General features: G+C 42.2%; 1 protein-coding gene across 2 annotated transcripts in view; it reads left to right on the plus strand.

Annotated features, from left to right (window-relative positions):
- WWOX (WW domain containing oxidoreductase) overlaps positions 1-1,616 on the plus strand; it is a 1,120,883-nt gene extending 1,119,267 nt beyond the window's left edge. For both annotated transcript variants that reach the window (XM_073015592.1, XM_073015591.1), the window contains one exon: positions 574-1,616. In XM_073015592.1, the coding sequence (XP_072871693.1) occupies positions 574-762 (189 nt within the window). In that variant the 3' untranslated portion in view covers positions 763-1,616. The remainder of the gene's footprint in view (positions 1-573) is intronic.
- Positions 1,617-22,038: the final 20,422 nt, after the last annotated feature.

Here is a 22,038-nt window from a genome sequence, read left to right on the forward strand (position 1 = left end):
TGGATGTATGATGAGTATGTATGTGTGTGCATTAAATGTTTTAACACAGCATTGCACATCCTTCCCCTAGCAGCACCGTGGGCAAAGCATAAACGGATGATCTGGCACCAGCCCCAATTGGGTTTTCTACCTGATGGACCATAATTAAGAGTGGTTGATTTGTCAGAAGATTCTTCAAACGATGTGGTATCGAATTACATTATAGATACATGGAGAAGTCGAGGGGTTGGGTGAATTTGTTCTTGCACGTTCAGAAGGTACCATCTTTTTCTCTGCGTGGAAGAGGCGCCTGCCGCGACGTATTGATATGTGTATTTCTTTTCCAAGCCTGTTCCTATATGAGGTGTCAAAAGTCACACCAGCTTTACAAGCGGAGTTTATGAACTCGTTTTTCCAGGTTACTCACATTATGCTTTTTACCGTCATGTGCTTTCAGCCCAGTACGCTTCGCTATGCCAAGATCCAGCTGAAACCGAACCACATGGGGGAGGCTCGCTACTGCCCAGGCAGTTGAAATGATGTCGTTTCGTCGTTCCTTTTCTTACAACTTTGTCTTTCTTCTTGGATTTCCAGCAACAGGGAGCTGCCACCACCGTGTACTGTGCTGCTGCCCCAGAACTGGAGGGTCTGGGAGGGATGTATTTCAACAACTGCTGCCGCTGCATGCCCTCGCCAGAAGCACAGAGCGAAGAGACGGCCCGGGCCCTGTGGGCACTCAGTGAGAGGCTCATCCAAGAACGACTTGGCAGCCAGTCCGGCTGAGAGGAGCCCGGAGTGGATGGGCGCAGACACCCGCCCTGTGTGTGTCCGCTCACGCAAGTGCCAGAGCTGGGCCCCTTCCAAATGTCCCTCCAACACAGATCCGCAAGAGTGAAGGAAATAAGAGCAGTCACAACAGAGTGAAAAATGTTAAGTACCAATGGGAAGCAGGGAATTCCTGGGGGTAAAGTATCACTTTTCTGGGGCTGGGCTAGGCCTAAGGTCTCTTTGCTTTCTCATGGGGGCCTGTTTGAAAGTATAAAACCTGGTTGGTGTGTAGGTTCTGTATCTCCCTGGAGAAGCACCAGCAATTGTCTTTCTTTTACTGTTGAATAGCCTGAGGTCCCCTCGTCCCATCCAGCTAGCACCACGGCCACCACTGCAGCCCGGGGCTGGCTTTCTCCTACTTAGGGAGGAAAAAGTAACTGTTCACTGCTCCTTGCTGCATTGATCCAGGAGATAATTGTTTCATTCATCCTCACCAAGCCTGAGCCAGTTTAGCAACTGCTGGGGAGACAAATCCCAGAACCTTGTCCCAGCCAGCCAGGATGGCGGTGGCACCCAGACAGAGTAGAATATGCAGAGCTACCAGGTGGCAAAGTACTTGTCACAGACTCCCTCGCCACTGCTATACAAAAAATTATTTAAAGATGATAACAAATTTTTCAAATCATTCCTTAGATACCTTGAGACTCAGGAAGGGAAGCGTGTGTACTTAAGAATACACAGGATCTTTTGAGGGGCGGAGAATAAAAAGTTAATCCCTTTGTCCCTCAGTCACAGTCTCCGTTCTCTTGCTTTCACATTCTGCTGTGCCTCCCATCCTATGCTTAATAAAAGAACATGCTTGAATATGATCACCTGAAGTTTGTACTGTTTCTTTAAATGTTTCAGTTTTTTTGTTTTTGTTTTTGTTTTTTAGAAAAGAAATCTAGAGGAAAAATAAAGCGCTTCTCATAGACGCCAGGAAAACACGATTCTTGTTTCTTCTCTGAGTTTGTGTTTTGTTTTTGTGCTTTGTGGCTGTCCGTGGGCCAAGTTGTCTCACGCGATTAGCATGCCAGCATCGTATTTTCTGTTAAAGAAAGAAAAGAAAAATGACTATTGTTTCATTTCACCTTAAGATGTTTTGTTATTACTTACAGTGAGTTATTTTAGTCTTCAATAGTCTGCTCCCCTGTAATTAGCAAGTACTTAGTGATTAGTGGGCATTTCTATGTTTGAGAATGGGAGCTGTGCAGAGGCTCTTCTCTGCGCATCCCATCTCATGGACACCATGGTTTCCAGCCTGTTCCAGGAAGCACATGAGTCCACTCTGGCAAGATGGAGAAAATGCTTTTGCTGAAATACCAGGAAGGTGTGGAGGCTGGGTGTCATTGTTCCCCCTCCTGATAATGGCAGCTTCAGGCCATGTCATGAACTTCTGTGCCTTTGCATCTGTGGTGCACAGCAGTCAAACACACACACACCATTGCTCTCCAGTGGCCCATAGCCTGGCCACATCTTCCCACCTGGCTATGGTCTCCCTTACGTAATCCTTATTACCACAGGACCTTTGAAACTATGAATCAGATCATGCCACTTTTCAGACATTATTGTCATTTGCAAAAGCAGCCGTCAGAACTCCACTCCCAGTGTCTACACCTGGAGGGGATTACCTCTCCCATATGACCTCTGACTTTGGCCATGTGACTGGCTTTGGCCAATTTGGAAAGTGCTGTGCACTGGGGCTTGCCTTTCCTTGCTGCTCTTTGGAACCCTGCAACTTCCATCGTAGGAACAGCTCCAGGGCTACCCTGCTGGATGACGAGAGACATGTAGTGGCTCCCAGAACTGGCATCCAGCAGTTAGACATGTGAGTGAGGCCATCTCAGTCTATCCAGCCCCAGCTGTGCCAATTCAGAGAAGAAACTCCACAGTTAATTCATAGCACTGCAAAATATAGTAAACGTTTATTTTCAGCCACTAAGTTTCAGGATTACTTGTTACTCAGCAAAAGCTAACTGATATAGCTTCTCAGCACACTAAGTTTAATTTTTTTTTTACCCTAATTCTCTTATAAAGTTCTCTTACAATTTGGTCTCCAGCTACCTCGCTAATCTCAACTTCCAGCACTTTCTCCTCATCTACTAGAAGCCGCTCTAGTCTTCCTGTGTTCCTCGAACATGCCAAGCACACTCCCAACTCAAGGGCTGCATATTTGCTGTTTACTCTGCTGAAACTCTTTCCGGAAACCAGAATGCCTTTCTTCCTCACTGATTTTTGGTCTCTGCTCACATGTTATCCCTGTCTTCATAGTGTCATCCCATTCCCATTCTACTCTTTTTTTCCCCACAACACTTAATATTATTGTACACATTATGTGTCTATTTTCTCTCTCTACCCCCTGTAAGAGACACTCCATGAAATTTGTCTGCTTTCTTCACAATTTGGCCACAGTACCTTGAACTGCTCCTGTCACATAGCAGACTTAATAACCACTGACAGAATGATTCTTGGTGACTAGGCTTTATGTTCATGAAAATAATTTCCATCATTGTGACAATGATCTCGAGCCACACACTGTGCTAAGCAGGCTACAATATTACCACTGTCACACAGGCTGGAGTGCAATGGCGTGATCTCGGCTCGCTGCAACCTCCACCTCCCGGGTTCACGCGATTCTCCTGCCTCAGCCTACCAAATAGCAGGGATTACAGTCACACACCATCACACCCGGCTAATTTTTTTGTATTTTTAGTAGAGACGGGGTTTCACTATGTTGGTCAGACTGGTCTGGAACTCCTCACCTCATGATCCGTCTGCCTCAGCCTCCCAAAGTGCTGGGATTACAGGCGTGAGCCACTGTACCTGGCTTTTTTTTTTTTTTTTTTTTTTTTTTTTTTTGGTGAGATGGAGTCTCACTTTGTTGCCCAGGCTAGAGTGCAGTGGCATGATCTCAGCTCACTGCAACCTCCGCCTCCCAGGTTCAGGTCAGGCAATTATCCTGCCCCAGCCTTCAGAGTAGCTGGGATTATAGGTGCCCACCACCACACCTGGCTATCTTTGTATTTTTAGTCAAGATGGGGTTTGACCACGTTGGCCAGGCTGGTCTCGAACTTCTGCCCTCAGGTGATCCAAGCCGGCTGAGCCTGCTAAAGTGCTGGGATTACAGGTGTGAGCCACCACGCCCAGCCATTACATCTGATTTCTAATATGACTACAGTCTTGCCAGTTCACACCTTCTCTCTATTTTACTGATGAAAAATCTGAGGCCAAGAAGTGTCATACTTTGCTGTTGTCCATACAGCTCACAAATTGACAGAGCGGCAGTTCACACCCAGGAGTGTTTGATTTCAAGGTCATGCTGATTCCCTGAACCATTGCCAATGCTCCTTCCCTAAGTCCAAAATACCATTCTGGTAGGATGCACCACCTTTTTTTCTTTTAAATAGAGATGGTGTCCTGCTATGTTGACCAGGCTAGTCTGGAACTCCTGGCCTCAAGCAGTCCTCCCATTAGAGGCATGAATCACTGTCCCTGGCCATGGATGCGCCGTCTTAATGTCTTAGCCTGATCAGACAGCTGACTTTATGGGTCCGACTGTAGCTATGCGTCAAGCATTTGGTGGAAGTGAAAGTTAAGCCAGGAGAAAGACACTGGCATATCATCAGCCAAGGTGCTGTGCAAAGCATCAAAGAGAACCAAGAGAGGACATGCTGGCCCCCTGCCTCCTGGCCCTGTCTAGGGCCTCTATGCTGACTTCCTCCTCTGTGGATCCTGCAGGGTTCACACCCGCAGGCTGACAAGATGAGGCCTGGGGGAACTTTTAAGGATAGATAAGGATTCTCCCAGTCATATAGACCAAGTCTTCATACCAAGTGCTACATCCTGGAAATTCAAGATTGGGTAAACTACTCCACAGCCTCTGCTATAAAGGAATTTACATCTTGCATCTGTAGGAATCCTCACAAAGCACAAGGTCCTCATCAACTTTATCAGAAGTTCTCTAGGTTACTTGAAGATGAACTGAGGCCCTGTAACAGTAGCCATTGCTGCCTCGTGCCCATTTCTCCCTGAACCCACTCAGTCAGACACTGTTAGTCCCTGTGGCCATTTTCTCTTGCCAGACACATCAATCTTATTTCTTTGGCTATTTCTGTGATAAATTCCTGACAGGCGAGCAAGTGGATGGCATAATTCCTATCATTCCTACTTTAGCTTATCCTATGGCCAACCCTATTTTTCACCCTTTGTCATATGTGCACATCTGTATATGTATGTATACATGTCATGTGCACATCTATATATGGACATGTATGCATGCACAAATATGTGTGCCATACATGTAAACCCACAGGCATTATAGATGTATAACATATATACAGCACACGTACATATGCACATATATGTATTGCATATATATGTGTATATTCACATATATGTATACAGATGCTTCCTAACTCATGATGGTTTAACTGAAGATTTTTGAACTTTAAGATGATGTAAAAGTGATACTCATTCAGTAAAAACTGTGCTTTGAGTACCCATATAGCTATTGTTTCTTACTTTCAGTATGGCATTCAATAAATTACATGAGATATTCAACCCTCTAATAAAACATGCTGAGTGTTCAATGGTTGTGTTAAACGCCTTTGTCCAACTCCAGGTAAACTTAAGTTTTCTGAGCACATTTAAGGTAGGCTGGGCTAAGCTATGATGTTCAGTACATTAGGTGTATTAAATGCATTTTTGAGTTATGATATTTTCAACTTACGATGGGTTTATTAAGCGGTAACCCCATTATAAGTTGAGAAGCACCTGTGTACATGTATGTGTGTATTTGTAGTATATGATTTATATAATAATGATCCTACTCTATCATGTGCTACTTTTTTTTTTTTTTTTTTTTTTTTGTTTTGCGATGGAGTCTCGCTCTGTCGCCCAGGGTGGAGTGCAGTGGCACGATCTTGGCTCACTGCCACATCCACCTCTGGGGTTCAAGCGATTCTCCTGCCTCAGCCTCCCAAGTAGCTGGGATTACAGGCACCTGCCACCATGCCTCATTAATTTTTATATTTTTAGGAGAGACAAGGTTTTGCCATGTTGGCCAGGCTGGTCTTGAACTCCTGCCCTCAGGTGATCCACCCGTCTGGGCATCCCAGACTGCTGGGATTACAGACATGAGCCACCGCACCCGGCATCATCTGCTACTTTTAACTGCAGATGCTATTTACTCAGCATCTACTCTGTGCCAGTTGATGGGTTAGGCACATAACTTTATGCTCACAGGACGAACATGAGTTTTAGAGAAAGAAAGTAACTCTCCACAGTCTCATAGCTGGTAGATAGCAGAGTCAGGATGTGAGCCAGCTCCACCTGCCTTGAAGCCCATGGGCCTTCCACTACACGCTACTTTTTTGTGTGGCCTATAGACCAGCAGCATATATATATTACATTTATATAATGGGTGAATTATCTGCAAGGGAAGACCAGTTGGATTTCCTATGTAAGAATGAGCTCTGGCTCTCCTCCTGATACCGAAATGTCTAGTATAAACCTTACAAATCATTTTTGTACATGCCACTTATCTAGCAATGTTGGCTTCAGCCTTGCCTACATTTCCCATACGCCCTCTCTCCTGTTCTGATTGTAAGTAGGTCTGCACCTTCTCGTGGAGTGAACCTCCCGAGTTATTCACGCTCACCCGATGCTGCAGAATCCACCCAGACAGGAAGAGTGGGCCAGCTTCTCTGCAGTTGTTTTCTTCCAAGTCCCTCTCTCTCCCTAAGTTTCTTTCAACCCCAAAGGCGGCCAGTTTCCACTTTCACACCTGATGAAGGGAGACCTTGCTGCAACTTACCAATAGGAAACAAGAAATTGAAGCATCCCCCAGCAATGACTGAAGCCTGTGGCTTGCGGTTTTGCTTTTTAAAATGGGGTTATGAGTGGTTTTGTTTTGAACTTCAATGAAGGAGGCCTGATGACTTTCATCAAGGTCAACAGTAGGCCAGAAAGACTTGGCTTGCAATATCCCTGCCCATTCTGGTCACCAGCAGGCACCGTTTTTAGAAGCTTATGTAAAAAAAGAAAAAAAAAAATCTAAAACAGCAATACTTACCCTGTCTATTAACTCTTTGTGTCTTTCAATATATCCAAGCTAGTTTAGCTGAGGTCATTGTAGAATACTACTATCACAGATTATTATTCATATAATTACTGAACAAACAGCTCTGAATTGTATCTATAGATGAAATCATGTAGCAACAATCAAGGTAATTTTTAGAAAGAAAAAGACTCGTAATACCACTATTTCAACAAAAATATTTTTATCTTATTGCCTTTCAAGGATTCGTGGCATTTAGCTTCATGCCCCCCTTTTTTTCCCTTCCCCCCGCCCCCACCAAACTCATCTTATTTCTCAAAGTTTTCCATTATTTTAATGGCTACCTCATATATCACATAGGTGATGGGCCATTACGTGGAAACCCATTCCCCTACTATGGGACATTTGGGTTATTTCTAGTTTCTGTTAGAACTAATGGTTCAGTTTACAGCTTTATGCATACAGCTTTTTCCTTCTATTAATTGATCTCCTCAGCATACATTTGTAGAGTGTAGAATTGGAGTTCCTAGCTCCAAGAGCTCCTATTGGCCTTTGCCACAGAGAGCCACAATGCTATCTGGAAGGGTTACACCAGCAGAACCAGCATACTACTGTTTGTTTACAACCTTATCAGCACTGGGTGTTGCCACTGAAAACATTTTAAACTGATTTTCCCATTGTCACAACCTATAACTATTTACATACAATATTCCCAAGTAGCCAGCCTCCTTATTTAAAGTATAAGAATTCTGGCTTTCATTTTCCCACAGGACGGAGTTCACATGTTTAATTAGAGTGGAAATTCAGAGTGAGTCTACATTCAGTTTTGGCAGAAAAATATCAGTCCATCCAAGCTACTGCATTGTCACTAGATTATTCCACCAGTGAACAGCCTACCTTTTCTCCTTTTCAATCCCCAGTTACAGCACTACATAGATTCCATCCGAATGCAGTGCAAAGCCCAAAACTCATACCCCAAGCCTCTTCGGTTCACACTGGCTTAGGTATTTACCCCGCTAGCTAGGATTCCTTACCCAGTTACTTCTTCCCAGCTGATGCACCGTCTGCTTTTATAAAAACATGTGCCACACCACTGAAAAAGATTGTCTCGCGTCTAAGCTGATCTGTTTACAAGGCCATGCCCTGCTGCCTCTTAGACGTGAGAGAATAAAAGCTCCTTTTAATTTTCAAAACAGGGTTATGGAAATAGAGGTTCTCCATTGCTCATTCAGGTGAGGAAGCCTCTGTGTCTTCCTCCAGCTTTCCTGATTTTATCTGATGTTCACCAGGAGCTTGTCCTTTTACTTTGGAATTCTGACAATGTCTCATTTGATGCTGGGCATTCCCCAAGGGACAGTCCACTTTTATAAATCACCATTTCCCGAGTGCTTACCAAACACCTGTCTGAAATTCTGTCTTTGTTCATTTAAGTCTCACAGCTTTTGAAGTGAATGTTACTGTCCCCTTTTCACCAATGAGAAAACCGTTTGAGTCGTGGGGTCACCACTTCCTGTGTGACACTGTCCCACCATTGTACCTCTCCAGGGCCATTTGTCTCTGACCCCATTCCCTACTGTCACTCTGCATCTGTGATCTCCTGTTCCTCAGACTTCATTCCTACCTTGCTGTATGTTCAGTGTAGGACTTGTTTAGGCTTCTCGAAGCTGAGCAAGTGTGAATTCCATTGGTAATTTACCTGAATGTGGCTTTATCGTTATATTCTTTCAATATGATTTGTAATACTGGTTATATAAAAAGTTCTATCATTGTATTTAAAAGGAGTTGATCTTGGAAATAATTGGTAACTAATATTCTGCTAAACAAAACGTATTGCTGTTTTTATTAAAAAGTTAAATGCTTTGGGAGGCTGAGGTAGGAGGATCACTTGAGTTCAGGACTTCAAGACCAGCCTAGCCAACATGGTGAAACCCTGTCTCTACTAAAAACACAAAAATAAGCCTGGTGTGGTGGTGTGCACCTGTAGTCCCAGCTACTCGGGAGGCTGAGGCAGGAGAATTGCTTGAGCCCAGGAGGCAGAAGGTGCAGTGAGCCAAGATCGTGCCACTGCACTCCAGCCTGAGTGACAGAGTAAGACTCTGTCTCAAAAAAAAAAAAAAAAAAAAAAAGGTTAAAAAAGTTAAAATGCATGCTCAACATTTAAGTTTGGGGGGCAGGATCAGAAAAACACATGTTCTCATAGTCCCACCACTCAAAACAACCAACTAGGTAAATACTGTGGTATTTTTTTATGCATTACAAAATTTGTATATATCTTGTAGCTTTCATTTTATATAGTTGTGATTATATTCCATATACACCTTGATATATTTCAAACTAAATAAATTATTTTAAAATAATTTAATGCCTTTATGATCCTGTATCTAGTGAATAGATGTATGGTAGTTACTTCATCATTTTATTATTCTTGGAGAGTTAAGGTTTCTAACCCTTTTCCACCATGTTTTATTAATATAAATCGTGGTTTAGTAAATATATTTGTGTAAGATTTGGGGGAACTGTTTATTTTCTTCACATCAGTTCCAAGGAGAATGCTGAGGTCGAACAACACGAAAATATTTAAGGCTCGGGGTAGCTACTGGTGAGATACTTTTTCTGGGCTGCCTACACGGATGGCTTTTATCCCTACTGCTGGTTTTCTTTCAGAAGAGTAGGTATGTTTCACCCAGGTGGATACGCTGCTGCTCAGTTTATTTTCCCCAGATGATCTGCCTGTCAGGCATGCAGCAGTGTGAATCTTACCGAGGGATGCCGTTAAAGTTCCTGGGTATGCAAAGATCTTTCCTGTCCGGAACCAAGACAGAAGAGGAGAGGAGCGTTGTGTCAGCGAAATAAAAAAAGGCTGATTGCGGAAAGCCGAAAGAAACAAGCTAAACTTTGGGTCAGCTGGTTTGGCCAGCCTTTTCATCGTGTTCATTGTTCTGCTGCTTCAGAACCTACTGAGAAAGTTCGAAGACTTTCTTGGCTGCATTGGGAAATGTGTTCAGAATTCTTTGCCTGGTTTGCTGAGGCAGGGCTTGCCCTTAAGCTTGGTTCTGGGGAATTTTACCTGGTGTGGCCTAGATTTGAAGAACTTTATGATGAAGTACTTGGCTTTTCGCTCTTATTAGTGGCTGCCTTCAAACCCACTTTAGGGAGAGAGGCTGAGCAGATCCTCCCTGGGAAAAAATCCAGTCATGTTACCGGGCGCGGTGGCTCTTGCCTGTAATCCCAGCACTTTGGGAGACCGAGGTGGGCGGATCACGAGGTCAGGAGATGAAGACCATCCTGGCTAACACGGTGAAAACCCATCTCTACTAAAAATACAAAAAATTAGCCCGGTGTGGTGGCGGGCACCTGTAATCCCAGCTACCTGGGAGGCTGAGGCAGGAAAATGGCATGAACTCAGGAGGCGGAGCTTGCAGTGAGCTGAGATCATGCCACTGCACTCCAGCCTGGGCAACAGAGCCAGACTCCATGTCAAAAAAAAAAGAAAAAAATATTCAGTCATGTTATCCTATTTCCTGAACAGGAATCAAGAACCTTCTAGAAGCCTGTGTAAATCACTCTATATGTTCCCAAAGCATTCACGGCTTCAGCACTTTCAAAATATAGGAGCAGAAGACATGAAAAAAATGAACACTCATATATCTATCTCATGTTCAATCTGAAGACTAAATATTAATAGTAAAAACCACCGTTTAAAATAAAACATTAAATAAAGTCACTATGATCGTTATTAATAATACAAAACAGAGCTGCTTGACCCAGAAATTCAAGTTCTAGTAGTTAATCCTAAAACAAGGCAATGTTCATCATCTGGACAGCTGATAAGAGTGTATGTGACTGTGTGTGCATGTGTGTGTGTGTGTGTGTAGATATCAGGAGTTTCAGAATTCAAAAACTGCATTAACAGACTAATAGATCTGAAAAGTCTTGTTATTGAAATAATTTAATTATGTTTAACCCTAAATCCTTTGAACACAGGCCACTGCTTTTGTTTTTGATCTTTTTTTCATTAGCTATTTGTTAATACACTTCCCCTGGGACATAGACAGAGAAACGTATTTCTTAAAGCAGTAATAGTAATATCATGAGAAACCTGAGATCTATTTAAATATCTAACAGTCGGAGCGAAGCTCTCTGACTACCATGAAATGATGTTGTGGGACAAATTTAATTGAAATGATGTTTAAGACTATAGCAGATCTCTCAATGGAAACCCTACAAGCCAGAAGACCTATACGCCAGAAGAGAGTGGGGGCCAATATTCAACATTCCTAAATAAAAGAATTTGCAACCCAGGATTTCATATCCAGCCAAACTAAGTTGCATAAGCGACGGAGAAATAAAATCTTTTACAGACAAGCAAATGCTAAGAGATTTTGTCACCACCAGGCTTGCCTTACAAGAGCTCCTGAAAGAAGCACTAAACATGGAAAGGAACAACCGATACCAGCCACTGCAAGAACATACCAAATTGTAAAGACCATTGACGCTGTGAAAAAACTGCATCAACCAATGGGCAAAATAACCAGCTAGCATCATAATGACAGGATCAAATTCACACATAACAATATTAACCTTAAATGCAAATGGGCTAAATGCCGCAATTAAAAGACACAGACTGGCAAATTAGATAACGATTCAAGACCCATCAGTGTGTGTTATTCAGGAGACCCATCTCATGTGCAGACACACATAGGCTCAAAATAAAGGAATGGAGGAAGATTTACCAAGCAAATGGGAAGGAAATAAAGCAGGGGTTGCAATCCTAGTCTCTGAGGAAACAGTTTAAACCAGCAAAGATCAAAAGAGACAAAGAAGGGCATTACATAATGGTAAAGGGATCAATGCAACAAGAAGAGCTAACTATCCTAAATATATATGCACCCAATACAGGAGCACACAGATTCATAAAGCAAGTTCTTAAAGACCTACAAGGAGACTTAGACTCCCACACAGTAATAGTGGGAGACTTTAACACCCCACTGTCAATATGAGACGGATCAATGAGACAGGAAATTAGCAAGGATATGCAGGACTTGAACTCAGCTCTGGACCAAGCTGACCTAATAGACATCTATAGAACTCTCCACCGCAAATCAACAGAATATACATTCTTCTCAGCACCACATTGCACTTATTCTAAAATTGACCACATAATTGGAAGTAAAACACTCCTCAGCAAATGCAAAATAATGGAATTCATAGCAGTCTCTCAGACCACAGTGCAATCAAATTAGAACTCAGGATTAAAAAACTCACTAAAAACTGCACAACTACATGGAACCTGAACAACCTGCTCCTGAATGACTACTGGGTAAATAATGAAGACAGAAATAAGGAAGTTCTTTGAAACCAATGAAAACAAAGACACAATGTAACAGAATCTCTGGGACACATTTAAACCAGTGTGTACAGGGAAATTTATAGCACGAAATGCCCACAAGAGAAAGCAGGAAAGATCTAAAAACTACACTCTAACAACACAGTTAAAAGAACTAGAGTAGCAAGAGCAAATAAATTCAAAAGCTAGAAGACAAGAAATAACCAAGATTAGAGCAGAACTGAAGAAGATAGACACACAAAAATATCAATGGATCCAGGATCTGGTTGTTTGAAAAGATCAACAAAACAGATAGACTGCTAGCAAGATTAATAAAGAAGAAAAGAGTGAAGAATTAAGTAGATTCAATAAAAAAATGATAAAGGGGATATCACCACTGATCCCACAGAAATACAAACTACCACCAGAGAAAACCATAAACACCTCTAGGCAAATCAACTAGAAAATCTAGAAGAAATGGATAAATTCCTGGACACATACACCCTAAGACTAAACCAGGAAGAAGTAGAATTCCTGAATAGACCAATAACAAATTCTGAAATTGAGGCAGTAATAGCCTACCAACCAAAAGTCCAGGACTAGATGGATTCAAAGCCGAATTCTGCCAGAAGTACAAAGAGGAGTTGGTATCATTACTTCTGAAACTATTCCAAACAATAGAAAAAGGAGGAATCCTTCCTAACTCATTTTATGAAGCCAGCATCGTCCTGATACCAAAACCTGGCAGAGACACAAGAAAAAAAGAAAATTTCAGGCCAATATCCCTGATGAACATCGATGCTAAAATCCTCAATAAAATACTGGCAAACCAAATCCAGCAGCACATCAAAAAGCTTACCCACCATGATCAAGTCAGTTTCATCCCTGGGATGCAAGTCTGGTTTAACATATACAAATCAATAAACATAATCTATCACATAAACAGAACCAATGATAAAAACCACATGATTATCTCAATAGATGCAGAAAAGGCCTTCAACAAAATTCAACAACCTTCATGCTAGAACTCTCAATAAACTAGGTATTGACGGAACGTATCTCAAAATAATAAGAGCTATTTATGACAAACCCACAGCCAATATCATACTGAATGGACAAAAACTGGAAGCATGCCTTTTGAAAACTGGCACAAGACAAGGATGCCCTCTCTCACCGCTCCTATTCAACACAGTACTGGAAGTTCTGGCCAGGACAATCAGGCAAGAGAAAGAAATAAAATGTATTCAATTAGGAAAAGAGGAAGTCAAATTGTCTCTGTTTGCAGATGACGTGATTGCATATTTAGAATACCCTATCATCTCAGCACTTAGCCTCCTTAAGCTGATAAGCAACTTCAGCAAAGTCTGAGGATATAAAATCAATGTGAAAAAATCACAAGCATTCCTATACACCAATAATAGAGAGCCAAATCATGAGTGAACTCCCATTCACAATTGCTACAAAGAGAATAAAATACCTAGGAATCCAACTGACAAGTGATTATGAAGGACCTCTTCAAGGAGAACTACAAACCACTGCTCAAGGAAATAAGAGATGACACAAACAAATGGAAAAACATTCCATGCTCATGGATAGGAAGAATCAATATTATGAAAATGGCCTTATTGCCCAAAGTAATTTATAGATTCAATGCTATCCCCATCAAGTTACCATTGACTTTCTTTACAGAATTAGAAAAAACTGCTTTAAATTTCATATGGAACCAAAAAAGAGCCCGCATAGCCATGACAATTCTAAGCAAAAAGAACAAAGCTGGAGGTATCATGTTACCTGACTTCAAAGTATACTACAAGTCTATAGTAACCAAAACAGCATGGTATTGGTACCAAAACAGATATATAGATCAATGGAACAGAACAGAGGCCTCAGAAATACCACCACAAAACTACGACCATCTGATACTTGACAAACTTGAGAAAAACAAGCAATGGGAAAAGGATTCCCTATTTAATAAATGGTGCTGGGAAAACTGGCTATCCATATGCAGAAAGCAGAAACTGTACCCCTTCCTTATGCCTTATACAAAAATTAACTCAAGCTGGATTAAATATAAGACCTAAAACCATAAAAACCCTAGAAGAAAACTTAGGCAATACCATCCAGGACACAGGTATGGGCAAAGACTCATAGGCAAAGACTTCATGACTAAAACACCAAAAGCAATGGCAATGAAAGCCAAAATTGACAAACGGGATCTAATCAAACTAAATAGCTTCTTCACAGCAAAAGAAACTATCATCAGAGTAAACAGGCAACCTACAGAATGGGAGAAAATTTTTGAAATCTGACAAAGGGCTAATATCCAGTATCTACAAAGAACTTAAACAAATTTACAAGAAAAAAACACACAACCCTATCAAAAAGTGGGCAAAGGATAGGAACACACACTTCTCAAAAGAACACATTTATGCAGCCAGCAAACATGAAAAAATGCTCATCATCACTGGTCATTCGGGAAAATGCAAATCAAAACCACAGTGAGACACCGTCTTATGCTAGTTAGAATGGTGATCATTAAAAAGTCAGGAAAGAACCGATGCTGGGGAGGATGTGAAGATATAGGAACACTTTTACACTGTTGGTGGGAGTGTAAATTGGTTCAGCCATTGTGGAAGAGAGTGTGGCGATTCCTCAATGATCTAGAACTAGAAATACCATTTGACCCAATAATCCCATTACTGGGTATATACCTAAAGGATTATAAATCATTCTACTGTAAAGACACATGCACATGTATGTTTACTGCGGCACTGTTCACAATAGCAAAGACTTGGAACCAACCCAAATGCCCATCAATGATAGACTGGATTAAGAAAATGTGGCACATATACACCATGGAATACTATGCAGCCATAAAAAAGGATGAGTTCATATCCTATACAGGGACATGGATGAACCTGAAAATCATCATTCTCAGCAAACTAACACAGGAACAGAAAACCAAACACTGCATGTTCTGACTCATAAGTGGGAGTTGAACAATGAGAACACATGGACACAGGGAGGGGAACATCACATACTGGGGCCTGTCAAGGGGTGGGAGGTTAGGGGAGGGATAGCATTAGGAGAAATACCTAATGTAGATGATGGGTTGATGGGTGCAGCAAACCGCCGGCACATGTATACCTATGTAACAAACCTGAATGTTCTGCACATGTACCCCAGAACTTAAAGTATATAAAAGAATAAAAAAGAAATGTTTATAACTTATTAGGTGAAAAACGTAGCTTATACAAGTTGGTAGGGTATGATTCCATTTTTGTTAAACATACATTCATGACTTTCTACTTACAAAGTAGGTATTGAGAGAAAAAAAGAACAGAAAGTGTTAAATAATGGTTATCTCTGGGTAGAGGACATGTCGATGACTTTTCTTATGCTTATCTATATTCCCCACATTTTCTATGATAAAAGTATGTTCTAATACTTTTTAAAAAGTAAAATTTAGAAAAACAAGGACAAACTATGCCAGTGCTTATAAAACATGCCCAGCTGCTCACTGAGTATTGCAGCATGGCTGTGAGCTGACTCAGGTCCAGTCACTGAGCCTCCAGAAAGTTCTCTTGAATTGACATATTGACAGAAATGGAATGGTTTGTAAGTTTCCCAGGAACAGGATGGGGAACTTTAGGGCTGCATGGCACCAAGAAACATACATGTGAAAAAATAAAAGCAGGTGGATTATTTTTAGTCACTTAAATTTTTCAAAATAACTGGCAGGGCCAGTTAATTCCACCCCTTTGGCAGGCCAAGGCAGCAGGATCCCTTGAGTCCAGGAGTTTGAGACTAGCCTGGTCTCAGCCCCAACTCTACAAAAGTCTGGTCTCAAACCCCTTCTCTACAAAGATTAGCCAGGCATGGCGGCACACACCTGTGGTCCCAGCTACTCAGGAGGCTGAGGTAGGGGGATCACCTGCGCCTGGGAGGTCAAGGCTGCAGTAAGCCATGATTGTGCCACTGCACTCTAGCCTGGGAGACAAAGGGATACCCTGTCTCATACAAACAACAAAACAGAACAAAACAACTGGCTGGTTGTCTGAATTACCTTTCATTGCTGTGTGTATGAACACCATCTCCCTGTGACTTTGGCCAGGTGAGTATTCAACAGGAGATTTTTTTCCACTTGAGTTTGACATTCTGCCATGGTCGAGTAACATACTGTAATTGTTTAGTTCCTGTCTCCACCTCAGTGCACTCCTATTAACCTTGAACATTCATGCCCAGATTTTGCCACACCCAGAATATAGATATATGACAAACCCCTTTCTACTTTTATTATCGCTTGCTAAAAGTTTGAACTACATGATAAGCTGAAGTATTGATTTTTTTTGCCCATGTCATCTCTGCTACTATAAAGTTTTTAAACAACATTGGAAAACAAAAATAATATATTTTATGCTACTCCAAATATCCTCATCAAAAAAACTTGAAAGAAATACTTAGACTTAAAAAACATCAGCAATGTCAATATAACTGTTGAGTGGAGAGAAATCCTGGGTGTAGACCACAACTTCCTTCTTGGAATCTGAGAATGACACCGTTTCAAAAAATTCTTTGAGACAGGGTCTTTCTCTGTCACACAGGCTAGACTGCCGTGGCACAATTATAGCTTACAGTAACCTTGAACTCCTGGACTCAAGCGATCCTCTCACCCCAGCCTCTCAAGTAGCTAGGACTACAGGCATGCACCACCACACTCACCTAAGTACTTAGGCTTTTGTAGTGACGGCGTCTTGCTGTGTTTCCTAGGCTGGTCTCCAACTCCAAGCCTCAAGTGATCCTCCTGCTTCTGCCTCCCAAAGTGCTGGGATTATAGGTATAAGCCACCTTGCCCACCCACATTATTTTTGAACTTAAAAGTTATTTCATGATTTGTGTGACAACTATTTGAGGGGAAAGAATTAAAAATATACCAACTACAAGGAAAGCATGAGTACCTAAGAAACATCAAAATAAGTCAGCCTTTAACTCTCACTCTAAATGAGGGCAAGGTGGATGTGATCTCCTAATAATAGCACATGTGCTTTATTCATAAAATCAAGAAAGATTGGCTTCACTAGATCTTGCTCTGAATTTAATCCCAGGACAGGAAGCGCACTGATAATTCTCGAAGCTTTGGAGAGGAAAGCTTCACAAATTGGCCTGGATCCATTTCTGTGGCTATGCGCCTTCGCACATTGATCTTTCTGATCCCTGAGCCCCTGCCGGTGTTTCCTCACTGGCTCGTGCCCTTTTCAATGGTTGCCACCTTTCATCATACACGTTTCCACAGGTACACAAAGACAGGCATAAAAGGTAAGGGAAAAGAGCTCTCTGCCTATATTTGTTATGGTTGAAAATTCAGATGTTTCTCCTGTTTCCACTTAGGCTGAGTTACAAGGTAATTTGCTCAGGAAGACAAATGTAATGGTGGTGGGGGTTAGGGCAGGGGGAGGTCCCGCTTCGGGTATCCACCAAGGGTGCAGGTTTAACAGAAGCTAGCATGGGAGGATCATGTACATAGACTACAATAAGAGTAGTACCCCAGTTCCTCCCTGCAGCAGCAGCATCACGCACCAATCTGAGATAGGGCACAGTGGGCAAGGAGGGGCCAGGATGGGCTTTCGTCGATAACACAGGGATCCATCAGAACACAATTGTTCTTGGAGAAAAAGATACAGCGCAGCAGAAAATATCCTATCATCCACATTATAACCCCCTTCTCATCCACGGAACTGTGTAACCCTGGCAGATCACATGTCCTCCCAGAGCTTCTTCCTTCTAACACAGACCTACAACGCCCAGGTCACATGAACTTTGTCCTTGCGAGGATAAAGGCCACAGCCGGAATATAGTAACATTAATTTTAAAACCCTCGTTTCCAGGCCAGAAGAGCCTCTCCCACCCCCTTGGAAACAGGCTTTGATGGCACCACCAGGACAGCAGTGGCAGTGACTCACGGATATGGGGGATGGCCTTGTGGACGCCAGGCTCCTCCGGAAAGCAGGCATTTTGTAGGGTGTCTCTTTGATGGTCTTTTAAAGAGCTTTTCCTGTTAGAGCAGTTTCACCTGCAGTTAGAGCTGCCTTTCCATTGTCCATGGAATTCACTGCACACTTCGAGGGGCCACCTGTCCTGGCAGAGAGCAAGGGACTCATAAAAGTGTCAGAACATTATGAACAGCCCGAAGATGGGCTGTGAGGGGGGATAAGTGAAGCTCAGCGTGGAGGTCGTTCGGTAACTCCATCCATCTGTGGACAGGGGCGTGAGGACAAGGCGAACAGACTCCTGGCGAACAGCACCTGGGCAAGTCAGCAGGTGCTTGAGCCACGGGGTTCCTCATCGAGCCATCTAGAGGAGTGCACTGAGCAAAGCACCTGCTGAAAACACCTTGTACCTCTGGGATTCCTTCTCTTCTCTTCGAACTGAAAGATGTGGAGTTTAATCCAAACCTAGTGGTGAGAGGGTCCTAAATTCCCTTTCTCATAGAATGACCTGATTTCTGCTGCTCTGAGCTTGCTTGTGGCAGCCTGTGTATTAATTTAACTTCGTTTTTATAGGCCTTTTGCATGCAATGTTAAGCACACAGCCCCACCATCTAATTAAAAGGGACTCTTATCAATTTGCAAGATAGTTGCTTACAGAAAAAAAATAATAAAAACACTACACTGAATCTTTCATTCTTAAGAGGTAAGTATCAATCACTCAGTGAGAATGTTTGTATTTAACCACTGATCTTGTAAACAGGTGGTAAACACACACATGCTGAGTGACGCTGTAGGCAAGCCCTATCTTTGAGAAACATTTCTGGTTCTTACACAGTTAACTTTCTGGAGTTTAATTGCACAGGACCTGAGGACTGAACGCTGGAGGTGGTTATGGCAAGGGAAGCTCTCTCTGACATCCTGGGTTCTGACCTTTGGCCTGGCTAAGGCAACCTGCTTCTGTGGGTGCCTCCAGCAGTGACAGAAAGGCTGCACAGGAAGTATGACCAATAGATGGAATTAAGAAGTGCTGAGGCTCGGAGAGTGGCCATCCACCTTGAAGGCGCTGGACCAGACCTCAGATACACGAAGCCCAACCTAGACCCTGCTCTTGCCCGGGTGGGTGGTCTTGAGCAAATCAGGTAAGACCATTGATTTCAAAGAATGTTTCCATCCTGGAAAACCATGTAGTACAAAGGAAGAAGCATGGATCGCATCCTGGTTCTACAGCTGAGCAACCTTCAGCACAACACAGTGCCTCTCCATGTCAGCAAAGTTGACCTGAAAATGCATACTCCACATGGTTCCTTTAAAATTGAAGAAATTAACCAAGTATATGAAAAAAGTTGATACATAGGCACGCTACAAATACCAGTTTCCTGTGATGGAGTGTGCTTTCTGAAGCTAACATTCTAAGATTATATTCCAAATTTCCTGGACAAAATGTTCTTATTGCATGGGAAGACTGGCCCCTGAGATCCTTAATTATCCATTTATTTTGGGATAAAGATAGAATACATTTTACTGACTCCGCTTCCCACTCAGTAATTCTTTTTCTGATCCTATGGGGTAGGGCTGCATACACTAGTATTTCTCTGCCCAAAATGTACGGGTATCACTTTCCTAAAACTGGCTGCACCTTGTCAGGTTTGTCAGGTTCAAATATCTATTTTAAAAGTCACTCCAAAAGCAAATTAAAATAAGAAATGTCATGTTTTTCTGTGTAGTCGTATTAGTTTTGCCCCTGGAAAAATGGAGAAAAAATAGCAGAGATAGCAGGTACAGCCAAGATACTGTCTCCACTTGGATGTGATATCTGGAGACCAGGGAGCTCAAAGTCACTCTTCGCCAATAGGCTTTTATGGGACAGGAAAGTTTAAGTCCTCAAAGGCCAGACTTGACTGGTTAATGACCTGGGTTAGGGTGCACAGAGGGAGATGCCACAATTTTGGTACTCTGACCTGGTTTCTGGGGCAAAACTGGAAAGGAGCTCTTGCTGCATTTTCATTTTTAAATTAACATCAGATACAAACCTGAAAGAAAGCCAATCAAGGATGTAGTCTAAATCCCAAAAGCTGACAGAAGCGGAAATAAAGCCATCTATTGAATGGAACAGAAAACAGTGGTCTCCGCACCGAGAATAGAAGATTCCCAAGCTCACTGGATTTAAATTTGAATTTTATTATCTCTGTTATCACCTGTCCAGTTATCAGGTATCTACCTGCCTATCTATCTATTGTTCCATCTCATCCCTTAAACGGGGTTCTTATGTTGCAAAAGGAAGAAAGCAGGAAAGAATTACAAAGGTGTTAAGATAACTATACAGAACATACGGTTCTCAACCTTTTTGGCACCAGGGACTGGTTTCATGGAAGACAATTTTTCTGCGAACCAGAGTCGGGCAGCAGATGGTTTTGGAATGATTGAAGCACATTCCGTGCATTTACTGTACATTTCAGAATGATTTAAGCACATTATATTTACTGTGCACTGTATTTCTATTATTACATTGTAATATATAATGAAATAATTACACAACTCACTATAATGTAGAATCTGGGAGACCCCCGAGCTTGTTTTTCTGCAGCTAGATGGTCCCATCTGTGGGTGATGGGAGACAGTGACAGGTCATCAGGCATTACTCTCTCATAAGGAACGCACAACCTAGATCCCTTACATGTGCAGTTGACAATAGGGTTTGCCCTCTTATGACAATCTAATGCCACCACTGATAGGACAGGAGGCGGAGCTCAGGCGGTAATGCGAGCAATGGGGAACGGCTGCAATTACAGATAAAGTTTTGCTCACTCACCTGCTGCTCACCTCTTACTAGTGCATTCCAGTTTCTAACAGGGCCATAGACTGGTGCCAATCCGTGGCCCAGGGGTGGGGGAATCCCTGATACAGACAATACACATGTTGAAAAGACTTAAATAACATCTACTGTGGTCTACTAAAATGGCCGGGTTGGAGAAATGTGAATTTGGAGAGAGAGGAATATAGGTACGGTTTCTTCCTACCTTCACACGTAAACACTTTCGTACTTTAAAAAATTTGTGTAAGAACATTTTCATGTCATTAATATGGCTTTTGCATCTGCATGAGATTCCAGAATTTGGAGGTACCATATTTGACTTGACAATTTCCCTTTTATATAGAGAAAGAAACTTGGAGTCTTGATACAACATAATATCCCAGCCCAGATCATGAAGAAGTTAACTGAGAAGGCTCTTACCAACATACTTAACCCAATATTAGAAGCACATTTCAGGCCTAAGTCCTTCCTGCCTGACACTTATGGCGCATGGACTGTGTGTGAAGTTTGGTTAGAAGTTAAATAAAAATAAAAATAATCAAATTGCGTCTAGGGTTCTTTGTTCTCCATGACGCCCTATCATGTGTGCAGCTGAGCATTCCCTCCAGTCTGATCTATGCATTTGATAGGATTAGATAATGCAGAAGTCCCAGAAATAATAGCCCTGTTTAATAACAGCTGGGAAAGTATTATTGTAAAGATAGGCCATTCTTAATGACTACCCATGCGGGTTTTTCATGCAGTGAAGAAGGATCTTGGCTAACCTATGGGAATGTCAATGCACAGAATGGGTCATTGACTCACTCAACAATCTCCAAGTGAACCCTAATACGGGTCCTGTTCAACAACTGGAAATTCAGAGATGATAATGTGTTACGTTAGCCCTAGAGTTCTGGAAGCAGACCCATGAAATGATCATCCAGGCCCCTTGTGCAACTGCAGGCGGTAACATTACACTGGACTCTAAGTGATAGCCCTAGAGGTTCCATTATGGAGATTCAAGGTGGATGTCATCTCCCAGAGCTACGCAACTGGCGGCGCTGTGAATCATCAAGATACAAGATGCATC

The sequence above is a fragment of the Chlorocebus sabaeus genome, chromosome 5, assembly GCF_047675955.1.
Source record: "Chlorocebus sabaeus isolate Y175 chromosome 5, mChlSab1.0.hap1, whole genome shotgun sequence".
NCBI lineage: Eukaryota > Metazoa > Chordata > Mammalia > Primates > Cercopithecidae > Chlorocebus > Chlorocebus sabaeus.